The sequence below is a fragment of the Schistocerca gregaria genome, chromosome 3, assembly GCF_023897955.1.
Source record: "Schistocerca gregaria isolate iqSchGreg1 chromosome 3, iqSchGreg1.2, whole genome shotgun sequence".
NCBI classification, from domain to species: domain Eukaryota; kingdom Metazoa; phylum Arthropoda; class Insecta; order Orthoptera; family Acrididae; genus Schistocerca; species Schistocerca gregaria.
Genome location: NC_064922.1, coordinates 714,502,081 through 714,524,931, shown reverse-complemented (window position 1 = coordinate 714,524,931; position 22,851 = coordinate 714,502,081). Strand labels below are relative to the sequence as shown.

General features: G+C 36.7%; 1 protein-coding gene across 1 annotated transcript in view; it reads left to right on the top strand.

The window, feature by feature from the left end:
- Nucleotides 1-22,851, top strand: part of LOC126354056 (serine/threonine-protein kinase Nek8) — a 305,150-nt gene that overhangs the window by 218,992 nt on the left and 63,307 nt on the right. Inside the window, exon 18 of the mRNA XM_050003414.1 lies at nucleotides 22,484-22,576. Within this exon, the coding sequence (XP_049859371.1) occupies nucleotides 22,484-22,576 (93 nt within the window). The remainder of the gene's footprint in view (nucleotides 1-22,483; nucleotides 22,577-22,851) is intronic.

Genomic DNA, 22,851 nt, shown 5'->3' with positions numbered 1-22,851 from the left:
ACCACAATACTAAGTTATTTCAAAATGTTACTATTCTCACTGTAAACACCATTATATAGTGCACTTTTAAATGCACCTAACACAAACGTTAATATATTCGCTGATTTTATACTGAATGTTTCACTGATGTGCAAAGCTTAAGGACGCATGTAACTTTCATGTTACATGTTGCTACCAAGTACTATAGGCCAATAACACTTGGACCATACACAGAAAGAAATACTACAGTATACTACAAAAGGTAACTGAAAGAAATATGCAATGTGATGGAACAGAAATTCAAAAACAATAATTACACTGAAGTCATCACAATTTATGACAGTCTTCTGGTCATTACAAAAGAAGGGACATGGTTCTTAAAAGAATGTGTGCTGATTACAGACAACAGTGCATGCTCTGCAACATGCTGCCACACTGTCCACAAGGTTGGTAAGAAGTTCTTGTAGTAGGACATTCCATTCCTCTAGCAGCACAATTGACATCTGTTGGATGGTCCTTGGTGCATGTGGACAAGATGCAGTATATCTCCAGAATGCATCTCACTTGTCCTGGATAGAATTTAAGTCAGGGAGCTAGGCAGGCCAATCCATTTGCCAAATATCCCATCATTCCAGGCTCTCCTTCACTTGCACTGCCCACTATGGTTGCACATATTCACCCATAAACATGAAGTCAGGGCAGAATATGCTGTGTCATCCAAACAAGATACAGCCAGGGCAAAAGCACCACAGATGCAAATATGTGAGCTGGTGCAGTGCCATAGAGACTCGCCACTTGCGCAAGTTCCACCATTGCCATGGGCAATGTTGAGGGTGAGGAATGCCTCAGCTAGTTGATGTCTGAGTACAATCCGCCAATGACCAGATGACAATGGACAGAAGCCTACTTGGAAGATAGATGAGCAGCTGTTGCCTACTTGGTTGTAGATCATCATCCAGGGCTGACTTAGACAGGGAACATCATTTAGTGAACTCTTGGAAGTGAACGGACAGTTGTTGTAAATTGGATTTGCTATGTACTGTGAATTTTACCTACAACTATTTGCACTTAGCCATTGAGGGCTTTTTTTTGCATTATATTACAAGCAGTGTTGCCAACTTCCTTGTTCACAAGTCACAAGGGTAAGTAAACCTTTCCAACTCAATTGCGTGACTTCGTTACTAATTTGATGGAGGGTTGTGGAACATTCATTCTCCTCCTGTTACCTGACCCAGGGGCATAGCTGTGTAATAGTGGCAGGGAGAAATTGTCTTAGTGATGTACTCTACGAAAAGATGTTTCACAAACACGGTCTACCATAACAACAGTGGCAACTTGGCCTCCACAGCAGTGATGAGGCCTTTATAAAACTGGCAATAAGGATTTACAAAATAATGTACTTTTGAAAAGATACACTTGGGAAAGTAGTGCATTGTCACAACAAGACTGACTGCTGAGTGTACCATGTTCAAAGATTTGGAGGTCAGTACACCCATGCAACTTATGCCTCCTCATAACATAACATCTGGAATACTAAAACAATCATGTTTCTTGGTGCATTATGCATTCCCACCGTATGAGGGTATGTCCAGAATCATTTCTCAGGCAGAATTTGCTCTAATTAAAGAAGAACATGTGACCCCCAATCCTCCGTGGTCCAGTCTCTAAGCCTTCAGCACTATTGCAGACAGTGCCACTCATGTGCAGATGTGAGTGGAACACAATGTACTGGTGTTTGTGCAAAGACGCCGCCCCCATGCAGCCACCGTGCCACTGTGGAGTGCAAGATTGCCTGCCTTGTAGTCCTGTTAAATGTGGTTACAACTGCACGCACTTTTTTATGTGGATCCCTTCATGCCTGTTCACAATGCTAGGGTTTTCTAATGTAATTGACTATGATTTACCATGTCCTGTCCTATGAATTGCAGTGCCTGTGGTTCAGAATGCTCCTCATGCACATATAACAGTGCTGTAAATAAAACCAGAATCCTCAGCTACATCAATCACAGTTGGTCCTTATTTCAATTCCCTGGTGATTCTTATGTGAGGTATATAAATGTTGACTCTGGTTCATGTTGTAATGAAGAACACCACCTCAGTGCACCATCACAACTTGCGGATTCCCACTCATGTGTCTTCTCCTGTTCCTTCAGCTGTAGTCACTCTGCCTCTAAGTTATGTGATGTTCAGCTTTTGTGCACAACTGGGTAACCTCAGTCAAAATGCCCCCATAGTTTCTTTCATTTCAACTGAGTAGTTAATATATTATGTTGCTTTATCTATCTTATTCTTAAGTTTTTCAGATCAGTGTATGTATGGTGACTGTGATTAACAAGCTGGGGTGAGATTATGAAACAAAGATTCCAAAGAACAGCTCATTCTAGAAGAGCCTATTAATCACATTGCAGTTTTTTTTTTAATTGCATAACTGAACTCTGTTGCTGCAAAAGAAATGCGATTTACTCAGATGTAGGGCAGATGCTTATAGGATGTATATAGAATGTATGAGGGTGAGCAAATGAAAACCTTAAATATTTTAAAAAAATATTATTTATTGTGCAGAAGTGGTACAAAGCTGTATCACTTTTCAACATAATCTCCCCCACACTCAATGCAAGTCCTCCAGTGCTTACAAATAGCATAAATTCCTTTAGAAAAAAATTATTTTCATAGTCTGCATAACCACTCATGCACCGCATGGCATACCTCTTCATCAGAACAGAACTTCTTTCTCCCATTGCATGTTTGAGTGGTCCAAACATCTGGAAATCACTTGGGGGCAAGGTCTGGTGAGTATATTGGTTGAGGAAGACATTCAAAACGCAGGTGTGTGATTGTTGCAACTGTGGTACGGGCAGTGTGGGGGCTTGCATTGTTATGTTGTGAAAGGACACCTGCTGACAGCAATCCACGTTCCTTTAATTTGATTGCAGTCCACAGATGATTTTTAGGAGATCTGTGTATGATACATTGGTGACAATGGTCCCTATAGGCATGTAATGTTCCAAAATGATGTCTTTTTCATCCCAAAAGAGAGTCAGTATAACCTTCCCTGCTGATGGTTCTGTTCAAAACTTTTTTGTTTTGGTGATGATGAATGGTACCATTCCTTGCTTAATCTCTTCATTTCCGGTTGGTGGAAGTGAACCCAGGTTTCATCCCCAGTAATGATTCTTGCAAGGAAGTCATCACCTTCTCGTTCAAAGCTCTGAAGAAGTTCTTCACAAGCATCAACACGTCGTTCTCTCATTTCAGGAGTCAGATTGCTTGGCTCCCATCTTGCAAACACATTGTGAAACTGGAGCACATCATGCACAATGTGGTGTGCTGACCCATGACTAATCTATAAACTTGCTGCAATATCATTAGTGTCACTCAGTGGTTTTCCTACACTATGGCTTCAACTGCTACAATGTTCTGTGGAGCATCTTCCACTGAAGTCACACCATTTGCAAACTTCCTACTCCATTCGTAGACTTGCTGCTGTGAGAAACATGCATCACCATACTGAACCTTCATTCATCGATGAATTTCAGTAGGTTTCACACCTTCACTATGCAAAACCAAATAACAGAATGCTGTTCTCTCCTGGTGCAAGTCACAAATGGGGCGGCCATCTTTATACTGACACTGCGACGGTATGTGTGCATCTGCACTATACTGCCACCTACAGGCCATTCTGAATGCTGTTTGTAGCATGCTTACCAACTTACAGGATAACGGCGCAAAATTTCGATTTGTTATTACAAATTTAAGGTTTTCATTTGACTCACCCTCGTACATTTAAAAATGTGGTAAACCAGAAGAGCATGTCACTGCCCACAGCCCATGCAGATGTTATCAACACTTACCTCATTCACCAAAGCACTACAAAGTCAAACCTATACAGTGGCATTCCATCCACTGCAATAAAATTTTTTTTTATAAAGACTGTCATTGTAAAGTTAAATGAAATGTCTTAGAGAAATTCATGTTTCTTAAACAAGTAGACGTCTTGGGGTGAATAATCAAGTGCGCAGGCATGCCGCAGATTGCAGACACCTGCCAATATCTCACCATATTATATAACTTTCAAAAATTAACACAATAGAAAGGCAGGAAGGTATTTTATTGCACCTTAGATGATCACTGACCTCATACTCTTAGCATCATTAAGAATGCGTGAGACAGGCTGCACAAAAGTGGTCATGCGAACACCTAGTCACTAGGTGCAGGTCCCCTCGGTGCAGCTAAAGTGATCATAGCCATAAGGTAAGGATGGAAACAGACTTCTGTTTTACTTGGGCCTTGCACACATTCCAAGAACACTGACAGATTTCCAGCTTTCAGGTAATATTACAGCATATGTATGGTGCCAATCAGGGATGCCAACTTATAAAAAATATTGGGGGGGGGTTCTTGCCCCGGAAAATTTTCTAAATTTTATATGAAAAATAGTGAGTTTTAAAGTATTTTTAAGCATTTTAGAGTCATATGATCAACACTAGAGACCCTAAAACTGTACTCTCAATAACCTAAGGCTCCAGGAGATAAGATTTTCTTAGGTTAGATTAGTTTTTCATTCCATAGATCCGTGTTGAGGAGATCCTCGTGGATGTGGAACATGTCACCTTATTTTTTATTTTTTTTATTTTTTTTAAAGCTGAAATAACAATACTAATAGTATAAATATATACAACACATCATTTGTTTCTATTAAAAAATTCGTCAATGGAGTAGCAGGAGTTGGCCACTAGTAAGTCTTTCAGGCTCCTTTTAAGCTGATATCTATTTGTAACTAAATTTTTTTTGTTTGCTGGCAAATTATTGAAGATGAGTGTTCCTGAGTAGTGGACCCCTTTTTGAACTAAAGTATTTTTAAGTTCTTGTACAGATCATTTTTGTTCCTGGTATTGTATGTATGAACTGAGCTGTTTGTTGGAAAAAGAGATATATTATTTAGGACAAATTTCATTAAGGAGTAAATATACTGAGAGGCAGTAGTTAGTATACCCAGTTCTTTGAAGAGGTTTCTACAAGATGTCCATGAGTTTACTCCACAAATAATACGTATTACATGCTTTTGGACTCTGAAAACTTTTGTTTGACTTGAAGAGTTACCACAAAATATTATACCATATGACATTATGGACTGAAAGTAGGCAAAGTATCCAAGCTTTTTCACTTTTATGTCACCTATGTCTGCTAACACTCGAATTGCAAATACAGATTTGTTAATGCTTTTCTGCAGTTCTGTGGTGTGCTCCTCCCAACTGAATTTATTATCAAGTTGTAATCCCAGGAATTTAAGACTGTCAACCTCTTCTACCTGCTCTTCTTCGTACTTTATGCATATGCTGGGTGGAAACCTCTTCCAGGTTCTGAATTGCATATAGTGAGTCTTTTCGAAGTTTAATGTCAGTGAGTTAGCTTTAAACCATTTATTAATATCCATGAAAATATCATTAGCAGATCTTTCTAGAACTACACTTGACATACTATTTATTGCAATACTTGTGTCATCTGCAAACAAAATGAACTCTGCTTCTGGCAGTGTAACTGATGAGAGATCATTTATGTACACAAGAAAAAGCAATGGCCCTAAGATGGATCCTTGTGGGACACCACATGTAATTTCTTCCCATTCTGATGATGACTAATGACTTAATTCACTAGTCACTTGCACTGACACCCTTTGTTTCCTGTTAGCGAGGTATGACTTGAACCATTTTCCAGCACTGCCCATGACACCATAGAATTCTAATTTATGTAAAAGGATGTTGTGGTTTACACAATCGAATGCCTTTGACAAATCACAGAAAATACCTGCTGCTTGTAACTTATTATTTAATGAATTAAGTCATTTTCACTGTAGGTGTAAATAGCCTTTTCGATATCAGAACCCTTCAGAAATCCAAACTGTGTTCTTGATAATATGTTATTTGTGGTCAGATGGTTGAGAAGCTGCCTGTACATTACTTTTTCTAAAATTTTTGAGAATGCTGGCATGAGTGAAATTGGTCTGTAGTTTTATGGCATCTCTTTATCCCCTTTCTTGCATAGAGGCTTAACATCTGAATATTTCAGCCAATCAGAAAATGTCACTGTTATAATTGACTGGTTACACAAGTAACTTAGAATTATACTAAACTGACAAGAACATGCCTTAATTAACTTTGTTGATATTTCATCATAACCACTAGAATACTTTGTTTTTAAAGATTTTATAATGGAAGTTATTTCTTTTGGTGAAGTGAGTGACACATTCATGTACCTGAAGCTGTTTGTAAAGACTAGTTTCAGATATTCAAGGGCATTATTTACTGATCCTGACAATCCCATTCTATCAGTAATGGATATAAAGTACTTGTTAAATAGATTTGCCACACTATGCCCACCTGTTACTAATGTGTCATCTACCCTTAGTGCTATTTGCTCCTGTTCCTTTCTGGTTCTACCAGTCTCCTCTTTCACTATATCCCATATTGTTTTTATTTTGTTCCCTGACATTGCTATCTTCTTCTCGTAGTGTATTTGTTTAGATGTCTGAATTACTTTTTCAAATATTGTACAGTATTCCTTGTATTTAGCTAAATCCTCAGCATTGGAGCTATTCTTGGTCGACAGATACATTTTCCTTTTTGTCGTACAGGAAATCTTTATTCCTTGTGTGATCCATGGTTTTATTATAGATTTCTGTTTAATTTGAGTAACTTTTAGAGGAAAACAGTTTTGAAACATGGTACTGACATTGTTCATGAATGTGTTATATTTTTCATCCATGTCATGAGCACTATAAACATCTTCCCAGTTCATATCATTGAGCAGTTTTCTAAAACACTCAATTTTTGGTTGATTGAATACTCTCCTGTATTCAGATTTAGCAGTCTTGATAATCTGCTAAGAATTTACATCTGAAACAAGGAGCTGCATGTCACGATCTGATAGTCCATTTATTACAGGTTTTATGGTATGATTTTGTTCCTTTGATTTGTCTATGAAAATGTTATCAATGGCTGTCCTTGAGGATTTAGTGATCCTAGTTGGAAAGTTTACAGTGTGAGTTAGATTGAAAGACAACATTACTAACTGCAGTAAATGTTTACTGGAAGATTGAATTAGAAAATCTGTATTAAAGTCACCAGCAATCAAAATTTCTTTGTTTCTTACTGTTAAATAACCCAAAAGAGCTTCTAGATGATTTATGAACAGATTATAATTTCCTGTAGGCACTCGGTAAATAGTTACTATTATATAGGATCTGTTATGGAACTCTACTTCTGTTGCACATGCTTCTAGATGCTGCACTAAACAGAATTTATTAATGTCAATGTTCTTTAATTTATGGCAGTTTTTAATAAATGTGGCAACTCCTCCTCCATCCATATCTACTCTGCAGAAGTAGGAAGCTAGCTTAAATCCTGAAATGTCTGACATATCTATACCAGTGGTCACTTGATGTTCAGAGAGGCAGATTATGTCAATTTTGTTAGATGAAATCATTTCATCGACACAAATGAGTAGTTCATCAACTCTATTTCTGAGTCCCGGAATGTTCTGGTGTAATAAAGATAACTGAAACTGCATACTCATGGGATTATAACTGCTTTGGTGAAGATGAACTGGCAGTTTCTGATTACTTTCTGTTAAACATTGTTTAAATGGAGGCTGTATGCTAAAATCTGACTCCTGTTCATCTATTTTTTCAAACTGAGTGTGTCTGCCAATCTCTCTTAAAACTCGTTTTCTATCCCCCTTCCCTATCCTAAAAAAGACATCCCTCTGACACCTGTGACCACTGATATTTTACCACTTGTGACAGTGTCCCCCCTTAAGTTAAACTCAACAAGTCTAATACATTTTTTGGCTTTGAAAAAAGAAACAAAACATAAACATGCATGTTATTTATGTAAAGAGCTAATTTAATTTGCAGTAATAATCATGTTTATAGACTATTACAGAGCAGTGAATATATAGCTCTGAAAAGACAGAAATTATATTTAAATAAATTCTAAACCATCATTAAAAGGATAAAACATAAATTATTGCTATTGCACAGTCAGAGCACTTTGATTAATAAGTGAAATGTCTCATTTAAGCTTACTTTGAATAAGGCCCAGGGTTCATTAAATAAAAACAATATCTTGAAGTTAATGCTTTAATACAGTTAACCACTTTCAGTCAAAAAGTGTGTAAATAGTAGGTTGTAATTGGGTCTTGCACCCTAAAAATATCTAAGTATTTGAAAATAACTAATACAGTACTATAGTAATATAGTCAATTAGTACTTAATTAGTACTAATATTTTGAACCTGAAAATTTAACATTATGCATGTATTTAATTCTCTATTTTATAAAGATTTTTATTATTGCTCTAAATGCCATTATTAGGCTAGAGTGTCTTTAGAAAGGTGCAAATGTCAGCCATCTGAGTGGATTACTGAATACAAAGTCATTGATCACTGGTCAGATATCCAATTCATCCAAAACATCTCCGAGGACATGAAGAACAACAAAAGTTTTTTCAAAAGGGCACTAAATGACTGTTATGTTGTTGTTGTCATCATTGAACTACTTGGAGAAGCTTAATGCACTTCACTATTTCACGTAACATTTCTCCAACTGCAGGCTCTTGTGTAATGTACTTTCTTACATCAAACATGTTTTTAAGACCAGTTGTCTTTTATTAGCAATATCAGCTAACATATTCAAGTGTAAGCACAGTCTCTCAATGTCTAGGCAATTTTTAAAAAAATCAGTTCATTTTTCCAAATTTGTTTCCCTTCTGTTTACTAAAAGCAGGCACTCTTACTCAAGTGCAGTGACCTGTATGTGTCCAGTTGAAGCAAACTGCTCAGTAATGCAAGATTGCACCATTTGACAAACTTCAATGTAAATATCTTTGTAGCATTCTTTTAGGATTTTGAAAGTGTATGGTGAGTTGGCTTCATTGTTTTCCTTCTTCTTTGGTGTACTTTGATCCTGAGAAAGCGAAGGATCATCAACTTGTGAAGGTTTTTCTTTTAAACATAGTTCCAAATAGTCTTCAAAACTATCATGTCTTCCATTCCGTATACAAATCAAGCCCCCATATATTTTTTTCCAGATTAGTAACACTTATTTGATGGCATTGAATTTTTTCATTGAAATCCTCTACTGGGTTCATTGCATGACAATAAAGATGTAAAAAGAAATAAATCTTGAATTGTAACATTGACTCAAGGTAGCCAGCACATTTGTAACGTGCCTCAGTTTTGTCCTCTGCAGAAAATGTTTCAAAAAGCTCTAGAAGTTCTTCAAAGTTTTTCAGTATTCTCAAGATACTAGAAGCTCACATAGTCCATCAAAACGGGTCATAGACCAGCTTGTTCGTTAGCGCTCTCACAGCGTGTGCTTCTGAAAAGTCCCATCCTTTTGTTGGATTTCCTTCGGGTGCTTATTAAGTCCTTGGCTAAAGTCATAATATCTCTCATAGACATAAGAAGGTGGAGATTGTCTACAACTGCCAGGTCTAAACTGTGAGCAGTGCCGTGCACATAATGTGCTTTTAGTTGTATATCCAAAACTAACTTTTTCAGTGCTTTGAACTTATCTCTCATATTTGAACCACCATCATAGCACTGTCTTCTTAAGTCATCCATTGACACATCAAGAGCAAAAACATCTTTTAAAATACTAAACAGAGTTTGTTATTCAGTGTTGGAGGTCTTGTACAAGCCAATAAAGTCTTCATTGATGATTAAAGAATCATCAACAGTACGAATACAAAACACTTGTTCATGAATCGAAGAATCACTTGTTTCTTAAACCATAATAGAAAAATGTTCAGTCTTCTTGATTGAAGCCAATACCTTTCTCAACACAAATTTTCCTAGTAGATCAATGATGTTGTTTTGAATATCGTGGGATGTCCACTTGTACCCCGAATGCCCAAACCAATCTTTAAACTCAGGTATGTCATTCTTTCAGACTTACAAAAATAAAAATAAAAAAAAAATGAGCTTGCATCTTTGTGCCCTCTAATTTGCTAGTCCTTGTCGGCATAGAAATTGCATGGTAGTAAAAATTGTCTCAAGAGCTAAATGGCCTTTCTTCATATCACTATCTAATGTTCATTCTATTGGGAGGGGACACTTTGGTTAGTGATAGAATTTAGTTTCAGAACACCTTCTTTATGTGTAAATGTATTTTCATGAAGACAGAATTTTTCTAAAGCCTCTTTCCAGTTAGAAAGTCCTAAGGAAGTAAATGCATCTTCTATTTTTTAAGGAAATTGTAACTGGATTGTCCAGATTTTAGCTGTGAATGGTTCTCGCCTGAAAACGATGAAGCAATTGACAACACAATAATTGTTGGAGGCTGACTTGCAGCATCAACAACTTCCAAGCGCACCATTTTGGTAACAAATTTATCCATTACAATACACTAAGAGACTAAAGTAAATGAATAAAATATAGTCATATAAAATAGTCCACTAGACACTAAAGTCGGAACACTAAACACGTCTTCAGCATGCACTGGACAAAACTATCCACACTGAATGACTGTGACAGCAGGGTGGGCTTTATTTAGCCACACTGGCCCACTGGCACCAGACTTTACCCAAACGTTTATGCAAAGGGACAAATTCTAGGTGTACCCACAGTACACCACTCATTTTCAGTTAACCTGCCTACTACTGTAATAATTATTGTTTTAACTCGTTAATGATTGTATTTTAAAAGGTAATATCGTCAAACAAGGAAAATAAAAAATTCGAACATAATTTTGTGATTTTACAAAACATAATATAACTAATAATTTTCTTAAATTATTTGGGGGCTCTTCCTCCCCAAACTAATTTTTGAGGGGTCTCGGGCTGCCTCAGGCCCCTTGGAGTCAGTGCCTGTGGTGCCAGTTCACCTAGTCTTGTTCATTGACCCCAGATAATTCAGTCTGACAAAAGCATAGAATAAAATTGATAATAGATTTCAATTTTTAAGTACAAAGCAGTTATTATTGAATTATTGTGGATGTCCACAGATGACCCACAGATATCCACATATGCACATGCTTTTTTCTGCAGGATAACAATTACTGCATATATCCACCTCTATCTATAGTGTATGGCAGTAATGTCCTGTCAGTCTTCTCACTCATCACGGGTGGATGCTGACCCCGTTTTTCAGGTGGGTGGAGGAGAGGACGTGAAGACATGTACAGGCCTGGAATCAGTTTTACAAACAGACAGGAGTTAGTGCAAGGGGAATATCAGGAGTTGATAGGTCAGAAGTCACCAGTGGGTGCCCTTAATGTGTGCAGCAATGGAGAACAAAACTGTGTTTCATGCTATAAGTTATCTGGAGCAAATTGTATGTAAATCAAAGAACATTATACAATAGTGGCCAAGCAGATGAGATAGTGCAGTTATTAAGGCACACACCTTGCATGTGTGAGGATGGAGTTTGCTATGTCCAGTCATCCTGAGTCAGTTTCCTGTGGGTTTCATAAATCATGTCAGGTAAATGTCAAGATGGTTCTTTCATGATGACCATGACCAAGCACCTGTCCTATCCTCATAAAATCATACTTAAATATTGTGTGTGTAGGTGTATTTTTGAGTTATTTGTTTTAATTGTATGTGATGGATAATCCTGTTTTATAATAAGATGATCCCAGGATGAATAACTATTAGGGTCATTCAAAAACAAATGAAGGGATCATAGTGCCACTGCATGGGAAGGAGATGTGGTCCCTATAAGAGTGCTGTGGCCCCAAACTTGCTGCTAGAGGGGCATGAGCCCACACCCACATAGTGACAGAGCAAGTACATGCATGTGACGACTGTCCGCTGCACTCAGTAGTGCTGAAAACAGATAAATGGAGGCTCCAAAAAAATAGCACATGAGTGTAGGGCATTTCCTTACACCAGAAGGAGAGTTGGAATGGAAGATCATTGAAAAATGGCACAAATGTAAGGGAAACATTGTATTTCCGTTACAGTTCTGACACTAAATCAAACATCTGGGGCAATGGCTGCCAACGTAGCTCACCAGGCTTCAACAATGAGGGCATCTATCTGGACAATGGTATCAGTAATGTGGTGTGAAGTTCCAGATCATGCACCATCAGCCAACAACATCGATCATTCCTTGAATTCCTTGTGCCATACCTTGACCCTCATAACAGGCATACAGTGATCTTCACATGCTTGTGCCATTTTTTTTAAATTCTTTTTTTATGAATTTCACTTTCACACACTCCTTCCGCTGTCAGGAAACACACTACACACCTTTGTTCACCTTATGAAGCCTCCATTTCTCTGTTTTCAGCATGACTTGAGTGCAGTGGATGGCCGATGCCTGTACGTGCTTGCTAAGTCTTTGCTATTACCAGACACAATTTTATTTCTCTCTACTTTAATATCTTCAGTTATTTAGTTGCCCAAATAAGAATACTTCTTATCTACTTTTAGCTTATTATTTCTCAGTCTGATTTCCTCAGCACTGCCCGATTTAATTCAACTTCATTTCATTACATTTGATGTTCATCATATAACCTCTTTACAAGACACAATCCATTCTGTTCAACAGTCCTTCCAAGTTGTTTGCCATCTCAGACAAAATTACAGTGTCACAGGTTTTAGTTCTCCTTCCTGAACTTTTTTTCTGTTTCCAAGTTTCTCCTTTGTTTCCCTTACAGCTTGTTCAAGGTACAGATTGAATAACATCTGGAATAGACTACAAGCTGTCTCACCCACTTGTCAGCTATTGCTTCCCTTTCATGTTATTTTACTCTTATAACTGCAGTCTGGTTGCTAGACAAGTTAAGGATAACCTTTTGCTCCATTTATTTTAACCCTACCACCTTGAGAATTTCAAAGAATGTAGTACAGTCAACATTGTCACATGCTTTCTCTAAATCTACAAGTACAAATGGTGTATTCAAATGTTTGCCTTTCCTTAATCTATCTTCGAAGATAAGTCAAAGGGTCAGTATTGTCTTCCATGAGTTTGGTCTCTAGCATTTTTTCCATTCTTCTGTACAAAAATTCATATTAGTTTTGTGCAACCATGATTTATTAAACTGATAATTTGGTATTTTTCACACTGGTCAGCATATGCTTTGGAACTGGAATTACTACATTAATTTTGAAGTGTGTGTGTATTTCAAATGTCCCATTCATCTTACAAATGAAGTGGAATAGTTTTGTCATGGCTGGCATGCCAAAGGATCTCAGTGATTCTGAGGGACTGCTGTCTGCTCCTGCTGCATTGTTTTGACTTCAATGGTTCACTGATCTGTCAATCTTTCCTTGCAGTATCATACCACCCCTTTCCTATTTATTTATAGTTTGTTCACAAAGTTCTGGACAATCAGTAAACACAGAATTATGTGAGGAATCCGGGTGAGTCCTTGTGATTATGTACAATGAAGTGGAACTGACAGTTGAAGTTTTTCCCCTCTGTAGAACACATGTGTGTGTTAAACATTTGTATGATGCTCAGGTATAGTTTAAGGTCAAGCACAATGCATAGTAGCCTACCAATAAGCTGATAGCTCCTTATTGTGAACTGGTGTCATTGTACCATCCGACTTGTACTCTTTTGATTTGATCAAGCTTTAATGGTTACTATGCACTTTGAGTTTTGAATCATTATGCAATATAAAAAAAATTGTCAAAACACTAATACAGTTAAGGTTTATTAACTCGGTCCACCTAGCAATGATAAACCAAATGTTATAACCATTTTTCGTGTATCTTCCTAATAAGATAATTTTTAATCTTCTGAGATGGCTATGCATTAATGTGTCAAGTCTATAGCAATGTGAAGGCAAGTGTTGTGTCTTTTCGACCTGTGTTCAGTCTGAGTAGAGTCTTGATCAGTCTCGGTGCACATTGGTGGCACTTATCTGCACTCATCCACACTCATCCACTATCAGCATGCCACAAATAGTCACAGTTCCCTGTGGTGCTTATTCTACAGCCTGAATTACCAACAGTGCTCACTAACCACACTAAGAATGAGCTAAATATTTGCCACTAGAACTCACTACTCATGTAGCACATGCACACAAAGCACTTTTCTTTGTTGCTTGTCTTACCAAAAGTGGACTTTTCATGATGTGACCACAGAGTCATGCCCACAGCGAATGCATTGCGCCACACAGAAACACATGATGCAGAGCAGTGCAAAACTGTACAGAATGGAGCTGAGTGCTCATAGGTGTGCAACATGGTTCCAGTTTTCATGGGTGCATGTCAACAAAAATTAAACTCAAAACTCTGAAAATTTGAAGTATTGCTTTCATAGTTGTTTGTCATGAGCTGAAAGGGGAAAAACATAGAAAACATCATCAGTGGATGACACCAGTGCTGAAATATTGAAGGATGCATGGTGGATGCAATCTTTTACGTGATTTATGTTTTGATAGTGCTGAGTAGGATATCAATGATTTATGACATTGCTATCCTCAGTGAAAGTGGAAAGGTTTACAAGACATGCTGTTCTGAATAGAATGACCAGATTACAGTACTAATCAGAATAAGGACTGAGAGTAAAGCAAAGAAAGACAAAACTAGTGAGGAGTAGCAGAAATGATATTAATGAGACATTCAGGGTACATATATGGTACAGCTGAACCGCTGGCATACACTTCCTACTGCTCACAGGTAGTCTTGCTACATTTCCACTGCAGCCTCACTGCTGGCACAGCACTGCTTGCTGGCCATGCAGCATTTCATTTTCCCCACCAGGAACTTTTACCTTGTGGCTGTTAAAATTGGTGGATGAGTTGATTACTTGCAGTGTATGAGGCAAAAACTGTGTTGGTTCATTCACACAAAAATGTGTTATTCACAACAAGAGAGAAAAAGGTCTGGATACACCCTTTGAATATAAATTATGGTATCGAAAGTGATAACAACAGCTAAAAATTTATTCAGAGCACCCTTTCTGTACTTAATGAATGTAGTTAACAGATATTCCAGTTTATTTTAAATATTATTCAACAAGAATTGTTTAAGAAAAGAAGACTCAACCTGAAATTATTAGCATAATTTTTCTTGAAGAGGATTCATAGGTCTGTTCGTTCTGAAGTAATATTTCATCAATTTTTATCTGCATTTACTTCATCAATGACAATAATAAATTTCTGAAAGTATAATGTAATTTGATAGATTAAAAAACCTATACTTGCCTAGCAGTGGTAAGAGAACACACATATAAAAGGTATTAAAGTTTGCAAGCTTTCGGAGCCAGTGCACCCTTCTTCTGGCCAAAAGGTTGAAGAGGAAGGAAAAAGGGTGCATGAAAAGGACTGACAAGGTCTAGGAAAAGGGGCGGAGTACATAAGAGTTGTCCAGATCAGGGAAGACTTGTCTGACAGGATGAGAAGAAAAGGCTCCTTCCTTCCTCTTCAAACCTTCTGCCAGAAGAGGGCACCATTGGCTCTGAAAGCTTGCAAACTTTGATATATTTTATTAGTGTGTTCTTCTGCACCTGCTTGGTGAGTAGATTTTTTTATCTACACAGTTACATCATACACTAAAATATTAATCTACTCCTTTTAAATCTTTGTTGTGATATTTTAATGAAAAAATAATAAATTACGGTAGGTGAAGCAGAGGAACTAGTTTCCAAAAATTATTAAACCTAATACCAACCATCATGAAGCAGTTATGATTATCCTTTTGCTTTTGGTTTCAGATAGCTTTGACTCCAGAAATAGTTGAGATAAATTCTTGTTTAAAAATCATTACTTATAGTTCCCACAACATTAGCTACTGTATATTGTGGTTTCAGTAGTAGGATACAGGGAATTTACAACAAAACTATCTCTCAATACCCTATTTACAAAGTTTCAATTGCTAGCGTTAAGTGAGGAATCTAAGAATGTACTCCACTAGCCTAAGGCTCTTGTAGTGTGTAAAGGGACATCCTCCTCTAGTATTACTTTTCCTCAACAGTAGTAGCGAATACCAGTAATATTTTTTGGATTTTGGAAAGGTCAGTATTACCTCAGCTGTTTTTCTGAAAAGTTTCATATAATTTTACAAAAGAGGTTTGAAATTAAGAAATAATGGGCCCACTTAAAATTTCTATTATTAATTATGCCACCTAGTATTGTTTATTATTTTTACTTCTGGATTCATTTATCAAATAATAATGAAAACTAATAGATGATGATGTAAATAAAACAGAAAGAAACTTCCACATGGGAAAAATATATTAAAAACAAAGATTCCAAGACTTACCAAGCGGGAAAGCGCCGGCAGACAGGCACATGAACAAAACACACAAACACACACACAGAATTACGAGCTTTCGCAACTGGCAGTTGCTTCGTCAGGAAGGAAGGAAGGAGAGGGAAAAATGAAAGGATGTGGGTTTTAAGGGAGAGGGTAAGGAGTCATTCCAATCCCGGGAGCGGAAAGACTTCCCTTAGGGGAAAAAAAGGACAGGTGTACACTTGCACACACACACACACACATATCCATCTGCACATACACAGACTGTGTGTATGTGCAGATGGATATGTGTGTGTGTGTGTGTGTGTGTGTGTGTGCGAGTGTACACCTGTCCTTTTTTTCCCCTAAGGGAAGTCTTTCCGCTCCCGGGATTGGAATGACTCCTTACCCTCTCCCTTAAAACCCACATCCTTTCATTTTTCCCTCTCCTTCCTTCCTTCCTGACGAAGCAACTGCCAGTTGCGAAAGCTCGTAATTCTGTGTGTGTGTTTGTGTGTTTTGTTCATGTGCCTGTCTGCCGGCGCTTTCCCGCTTGGTAAGTCTTGGAATCTTTGTTTGAAAACTAATAGAGATTCATTTGTCAAAAAAACTTGTAAACTGTTTGGAATATTGTTATTTCCACTGAGTGAGAGAGTAATAAGCAATAATCTGATGTGATCGTAGGTATTTTTGTACTTTGGGTGAACAATGGAATTTTTGGCTTCGTTAATTTGAAAATTCAAAAGACTGTGATGTAGTAAAATGTGACAAAATAAATTAACGTAAAAATGAAAATTCTGCAACAACATTCTTCAAAATTGTGTAGATCAATTTGGAAATGAGGACCTAAAATATGATAATTTCAGCTTCTTGAATCACACCCCTAGGAATGAATAACTGGAGCCAACTTAGAAAAGATATGTAAACTAAAAAGTTTATCATAAATCTTACTCCTTTCAAATCTTCAGGAAAGACTTTACCATAGTGGACAGCGTCAGCAACAAAGAACGAGGGGGTAGATTTCAAGTGGTTGTGAAGATAAGTTTAATCTAATTATAGCTTGCACAGTGACATTTAACAAGTCATTTCCCTGATTCTCTATAATGTATTATAGGGTACTGTGAGACTTCACATTAGCTTGCAGAGTATGAATGTAGTTGGAGATGTAGAGGTAGATATACACTGTGTGAGAAACTGCACAATGAGGAGCAGTCAGACACGGCACTGACAGAGTGACCTTGAAGCAGCCAACCATGGCTTAAGTTTCAGGACATAGAATGGTGGTCTCATGGCATGAAACAGACTGTTGGAAAGGCAGAACAGAAGAGAATCAAAGTGTTTGATATGTGGTGCTACAAAAGCATGTTGAAAATTTGGTGGACAGGCAAGATAAGGAAACAAGAGGTTCCCTGCAGCATCTGGGAAGAAAGGAACATATGGAAGCAGGAACAGGGTGATAGGACATGTGTTATGCATCAGGGAATAGCCTCTACAGTACTAGATGGAACTTTAGAGGGTAAAAGGTCTAGGGAAAGACAGAGCTTGGAACACATCCAGCAAATAACAGGATGCGGGGTGAAAGTACTACTATGAGATGAAAAAGTTTGCATAAGAGAGGAATTTGTGGCAGCTGTATCAGACCAGTCAGACATTGGTTGACCCCCAAAACACTGATCATAAGCTCAATATTTTTATTGCATGTCATTAGACTTTTGATCAGTTTGACTGAGACCATAGGCATGCACAAGGGGAATTTCCCATTCCCCAACCTGCTCACCAGTGTGAGGACTACTGAGTTTTTATCCATTATAGAATGCTCATTCATGAAGGATAACCATCAGTTCTCTGGATATAATGATTTTTGTGTCATGTATCAGATTTAGTTCTTGTTGCATGACACATCTCTGAACTGAAAAACTCATTTATGTAAGAAATGGCTATGTTAGAATCTTGCCATTTCTGTGGATGCCCATGGTTGAAGCAGTAGTAAAGAAACAATAACTAATTTTAGAAATGCAGTATGTTTGAAAGAGAAAATAGCAATAGCAGTGTTTTTTTGGATTTGTGTAAATGTTTTATGTATCTATTTAAAATATCCAAGTGAAGCATCTCAGTGATTGTTCCTGAACTGTGCATGGCTCATAATGATACACTGAAAAAACTATATTCTTAATCTCAAGTTCCCTTTATTAGCAGTACAACTTATGAGATAAAATTGTTAACAGATTCTGGAAAAGAGCCACATTACTGATAGGGAAGCACATCATATCTTTCTTGAATGGGTGACTGGGCTACCTGATGTGAGAACATAGAAGTGTAGGGGTCTGAGTTAATTGGCAGGCAGCTGGTGCTTCAGAATTGTACTGAACAGCATTGTACCCAGGAATATGTTTGCATTGTGTGTTTTTTTTATGTAATCATTATATTTCCGATTCTACAGTGCCATTTGTTCTCAATACAGGTCTATGAAGTTTCCTAATTTCTGATGATTCCACTTGACACTCATTTTGAGACAGAAGTTAAATAAATTTACACACCTGCTACTCCTTTCGGTACATTACCCCCTTGTTCTGGCTTGGTAGTAAGAAACTCCCCTTTGATGACCAGCACTGCACAGAACTTGTTTGCTGTTGTTCAAAAATGGTAGAATGGCATGGTTTGCCTTCCACATTGGATATGGTGTGATGCTCCACACCTGGTTTTATGAGATGCAGTGTGGCATATCTGGTATGGTCACAACTACACCTGTTCTTTATTACACATCATATTAAAATCAAAGTACTAAAGAGTACTCATAAACAATAAGATATAGACATTAAACAGTGGAAAATACAGGATGAAATGTAACAATGTTATGAAAATGAAAGTCACCACTCACTATATAGCAGAGATGCTGAGTCACAGATAGGCACAATGGAAAGACTGTCACAAATAAGCTATTGGCCAGCAAGGACTTTGTCAAAAATATGAGGCCTCGCTAGCTGGAAGCTTATTTGTGATAGTCTTCTTGTTGTGCCTATCTATAACTCAGTATCTCCACTATATGGTCAGATCCACTTTTTTTTAGAAAGTTTGCATGATTTGTGATTTATTTGCAACAATAACACATTTAATTTGTTGGCTGCAATATTTTTTATCTGAATAGTTCATTTGTGTAAATTTTTTCAATAATGGTAAATTTTTATTAAAGCTACTTATAAAATTATAATATTGCTAAATGTGATTAGGAAAAATTACAGAAAAGTAACTTTATGAGGGGGGGACTGTGAAAATTCTACCAGGTACCAGGTACGTAGGATCATGTTGATAGGACCCTGGTTAGCTATTTGTTTCCAACACGTGTTCGCTAAATTGCATTTATGACTGTCAGTGTTAACATATAGAAGTAATGAAAATTATGCTGTACATCCATTAATATGAACAGTTGTGAATTTTTTAATGAGTGTTGTGGAAGACACTAAAATTGGAAAAGCATTTTCTTAAATTTATCTCTCATCTTCCCACTTTTAAGAAATAAGTGTGCAAGTCATTTTTATGGTTATTTTGTTGATATCCAATAGGATTTAATCATTTGTCACTTTTTTGTTTTACCATTGTCTCAATTTTTAGTTTCAATCTGCAAGTGGGTGTTGTTGTGATTTTCAGTCCAAAGACTGGTTTGATGCAGCTCTCCATGCTACTCTATCTATCCTGCTATCCTGTGCAAGCCTCTTCACCTCTGAATAACTACTGAAACCTACTGCCTTCTCAATCTGCTTACTGTATTCTTCTCTTGTTCTCCCTCTATGATTTTTACTCCACATACTTCCATCCAGTACTAAATTGCTGATCCCTTGATATTTTATAATGTGGCTTGTCAACTGATCCCCTCTTTTTGTCAAGTTGTTCCACAAATTTCTTGTCTCCCCAGTTCTTTTTATTATCCCCTCATTAGCTGCAACTTAAGTATTCACAGTTTTTTGAGAGTTTTAAGCTGGCACTTCAGTCAGAATATCGTATAAAGTAAATTACTCTACATATTGCAGAATCTGTTTTAAAAATCTCGATTTTCTACACCTCTTTGTAGCATGTTTACTCCTTTTGATATTTAATGCTGAAAATAAAAATCCATTTTAGCTGAACTGCAGTCTACACAATCACAATGAAACAGAAAAATAATTTTCAGTTAGATTTTGCTTCTTTGTAAAGGGTTCTGGTATTTACTATGGTTCTAAGTCACTGTGAATACCAAATAACTCAAAAGGGAACTGCAAAAACACACCTTATTTCCCATTTTCTCATAAAATTATCTAAATATTTTGATTTAGGATTAAATGTTACATTAACTATATGATGGGTACTGGTAGCAATATCCTTAGTAAAGTTGAAAGTCATGTGGTAATATAATATACAGTAAATTTGGCTCTGTGTTTATGGACACAGCTAACAATTATCTTGAAAGATATCAGTTTAATCAAATAAATATCAAGCTATCAATAGGACACAAAGAGCAGTACAAATAAGGGCACAGCTTATTCAGTTTCAGTGACTTGTTTGTCTTTTGTTAATATCAGTGTGTACTTTGTCTCATTAAATGTCCCTGAATGTTCTCCTTCTGGATAGGATGTATATAACACAATGAATTAATGAATAACAGTTCAATGTCTTATCTTAGTCACTGTATGTGACAAAATTTGGTTGTCTGTCCTCAATCCTTTGTTGAGGATCAAAACTTTAATTATTTATGAATCTCTTTGGTTTTACATTTACCCATATAGGATAAACATTACTGAAGTGCCAATTTATATCTTTATTTTGAAACAGTATTACAATAAAAGTGTTCCAGGATGAAGACAGCAAACAAAAATAAGGAAAAGAATCCACCCATCTACACTAGGTGTTATCCTGTAGTTTTTCTCTATTTCCAATTCAAGAACACACAGTGAATAATGTTAACATCTGCACCACTGTGCAGACACTTTTAGTGCAATACATACCCAAGGATAATTGGGAGTAAGAAATCGAACTATAATCGAATACCCTATAACAAGTCACTAGAGACCACAGAGAGAGAGAGAGAGAGAGAGAGAGAGAGAGAGAGAGAGAGAGAGAGAGAGAGGAGGAGGAGGAGGAGGAGGAGGGAATGTTATGGGGATGAATGTACTTACACTAGAAAATGAGTATTATTGTAACTTGAAAGCTAGAGAAATTTTCTACCCACTTATGTGTGTCTACCTACCACCTGTCATTTATCTACATGATGAATGAGAACTCCATCAACAAAATTTCTAAATTTATTCAAGGATATTTTCTGAATATTTTGGTGTAATGGACCTATAATCTCCTGAGGCTCACTACAGGTTATTTGCCTATTGTTTTATTTCTTAATTCCATTTATTCTTGTATCTGTATAGCACTGAAAATATCTGAACAACAGTGCAAAATTTTTATGGAAACAAACTAGCTCTATTCACTTCTTGTACTTGCTGTTGATAACTTTAATGCCCACTTTACTCTTCATATCCCAAGCTTGAATTAATTGTTACCCAGTTCTGCCTTAGGGTTGCTTTTTCCAAAGTGTTGGCTGTACTTTAACAGAGATACACAGCTGTATGGATAGGTTTACTGATAAAGAGTTAGTTAGTCTGTACCTTGATCTTGGATATATTGAATGGAATGGGAAAGTAGTATAATGATACCATGCTGAGCTGTTCTTGGAGTAAAAGAAACTTCAGTGTGCTTTTGCATTTGATGATATTACTCTGTGTTTTTTGCTGTACTTTCAGTTATAGCATATTACAGGCTCTTTTAGTATTGTGATAATATTTTTGCAGAATCAAATGTAATTAGGTTCACAAACTGAACAAATAATAATAACATTACTGCTTTATAATGAGACACAAGAGACCATGAATTCCTAATACCAGAATACTCAGAAAGTATCTCTGAACAACCTCTGAAATTTTGTGACTGGGTGATCACATGTCTTAACTTTTGATTGTATGTTTAGATTTTCTAACCTTATGAGTAAATAATGGTTAATTAGGTCCATTATGTTATTCTCCTCCATGCCTGACAGGTTGACTGAAAGAATTACAAAATTATTCATTTCCTTAATGTTCTCTGCTCTTTGTCAAACTGTTTTTCAATTCTGTCTGCTTTCCACTTTGTTTCCTTCTGTTACTATCTACATAATTTCACATTCACATATAATGTTTCATTATTCCACCTACCATTTCTTGATTATTGTCTCTTATTTAAATAAATTACTGATTATAAAAGCCCCCAAAACATTATCAACATAAGAAATGCTATGAGTTTTATTCTCTTTTCCAGTTTGTCAAATGTGGTCCAACGTATACTGTGGTAGGCACAAGTGAGAATGCTGTGTACTTCTGGGGAACAAGATTTTTTGCACCTGCTGGCATGGTATGTTCTTTTAGGATTAAAGATGTGTAGGACATACTTTTTATACTTATCACTGAACACTGGAAATTAATTGTGATTAAAATTATTATTTGTATGCTATGACAGACTGTGATTGTAAAATATTAGTTATGTGCTTTATATACTTTACTGTAACTCTTAACTTTAAAAATGAACAAAATAAAAGATTCTGATGACCAATAGGCTACAGAATATGGAAACCAAAGGAATCTCAAACAAAAATGTCAAAAATCCTGTCAAACATGTTCAGTGATTAA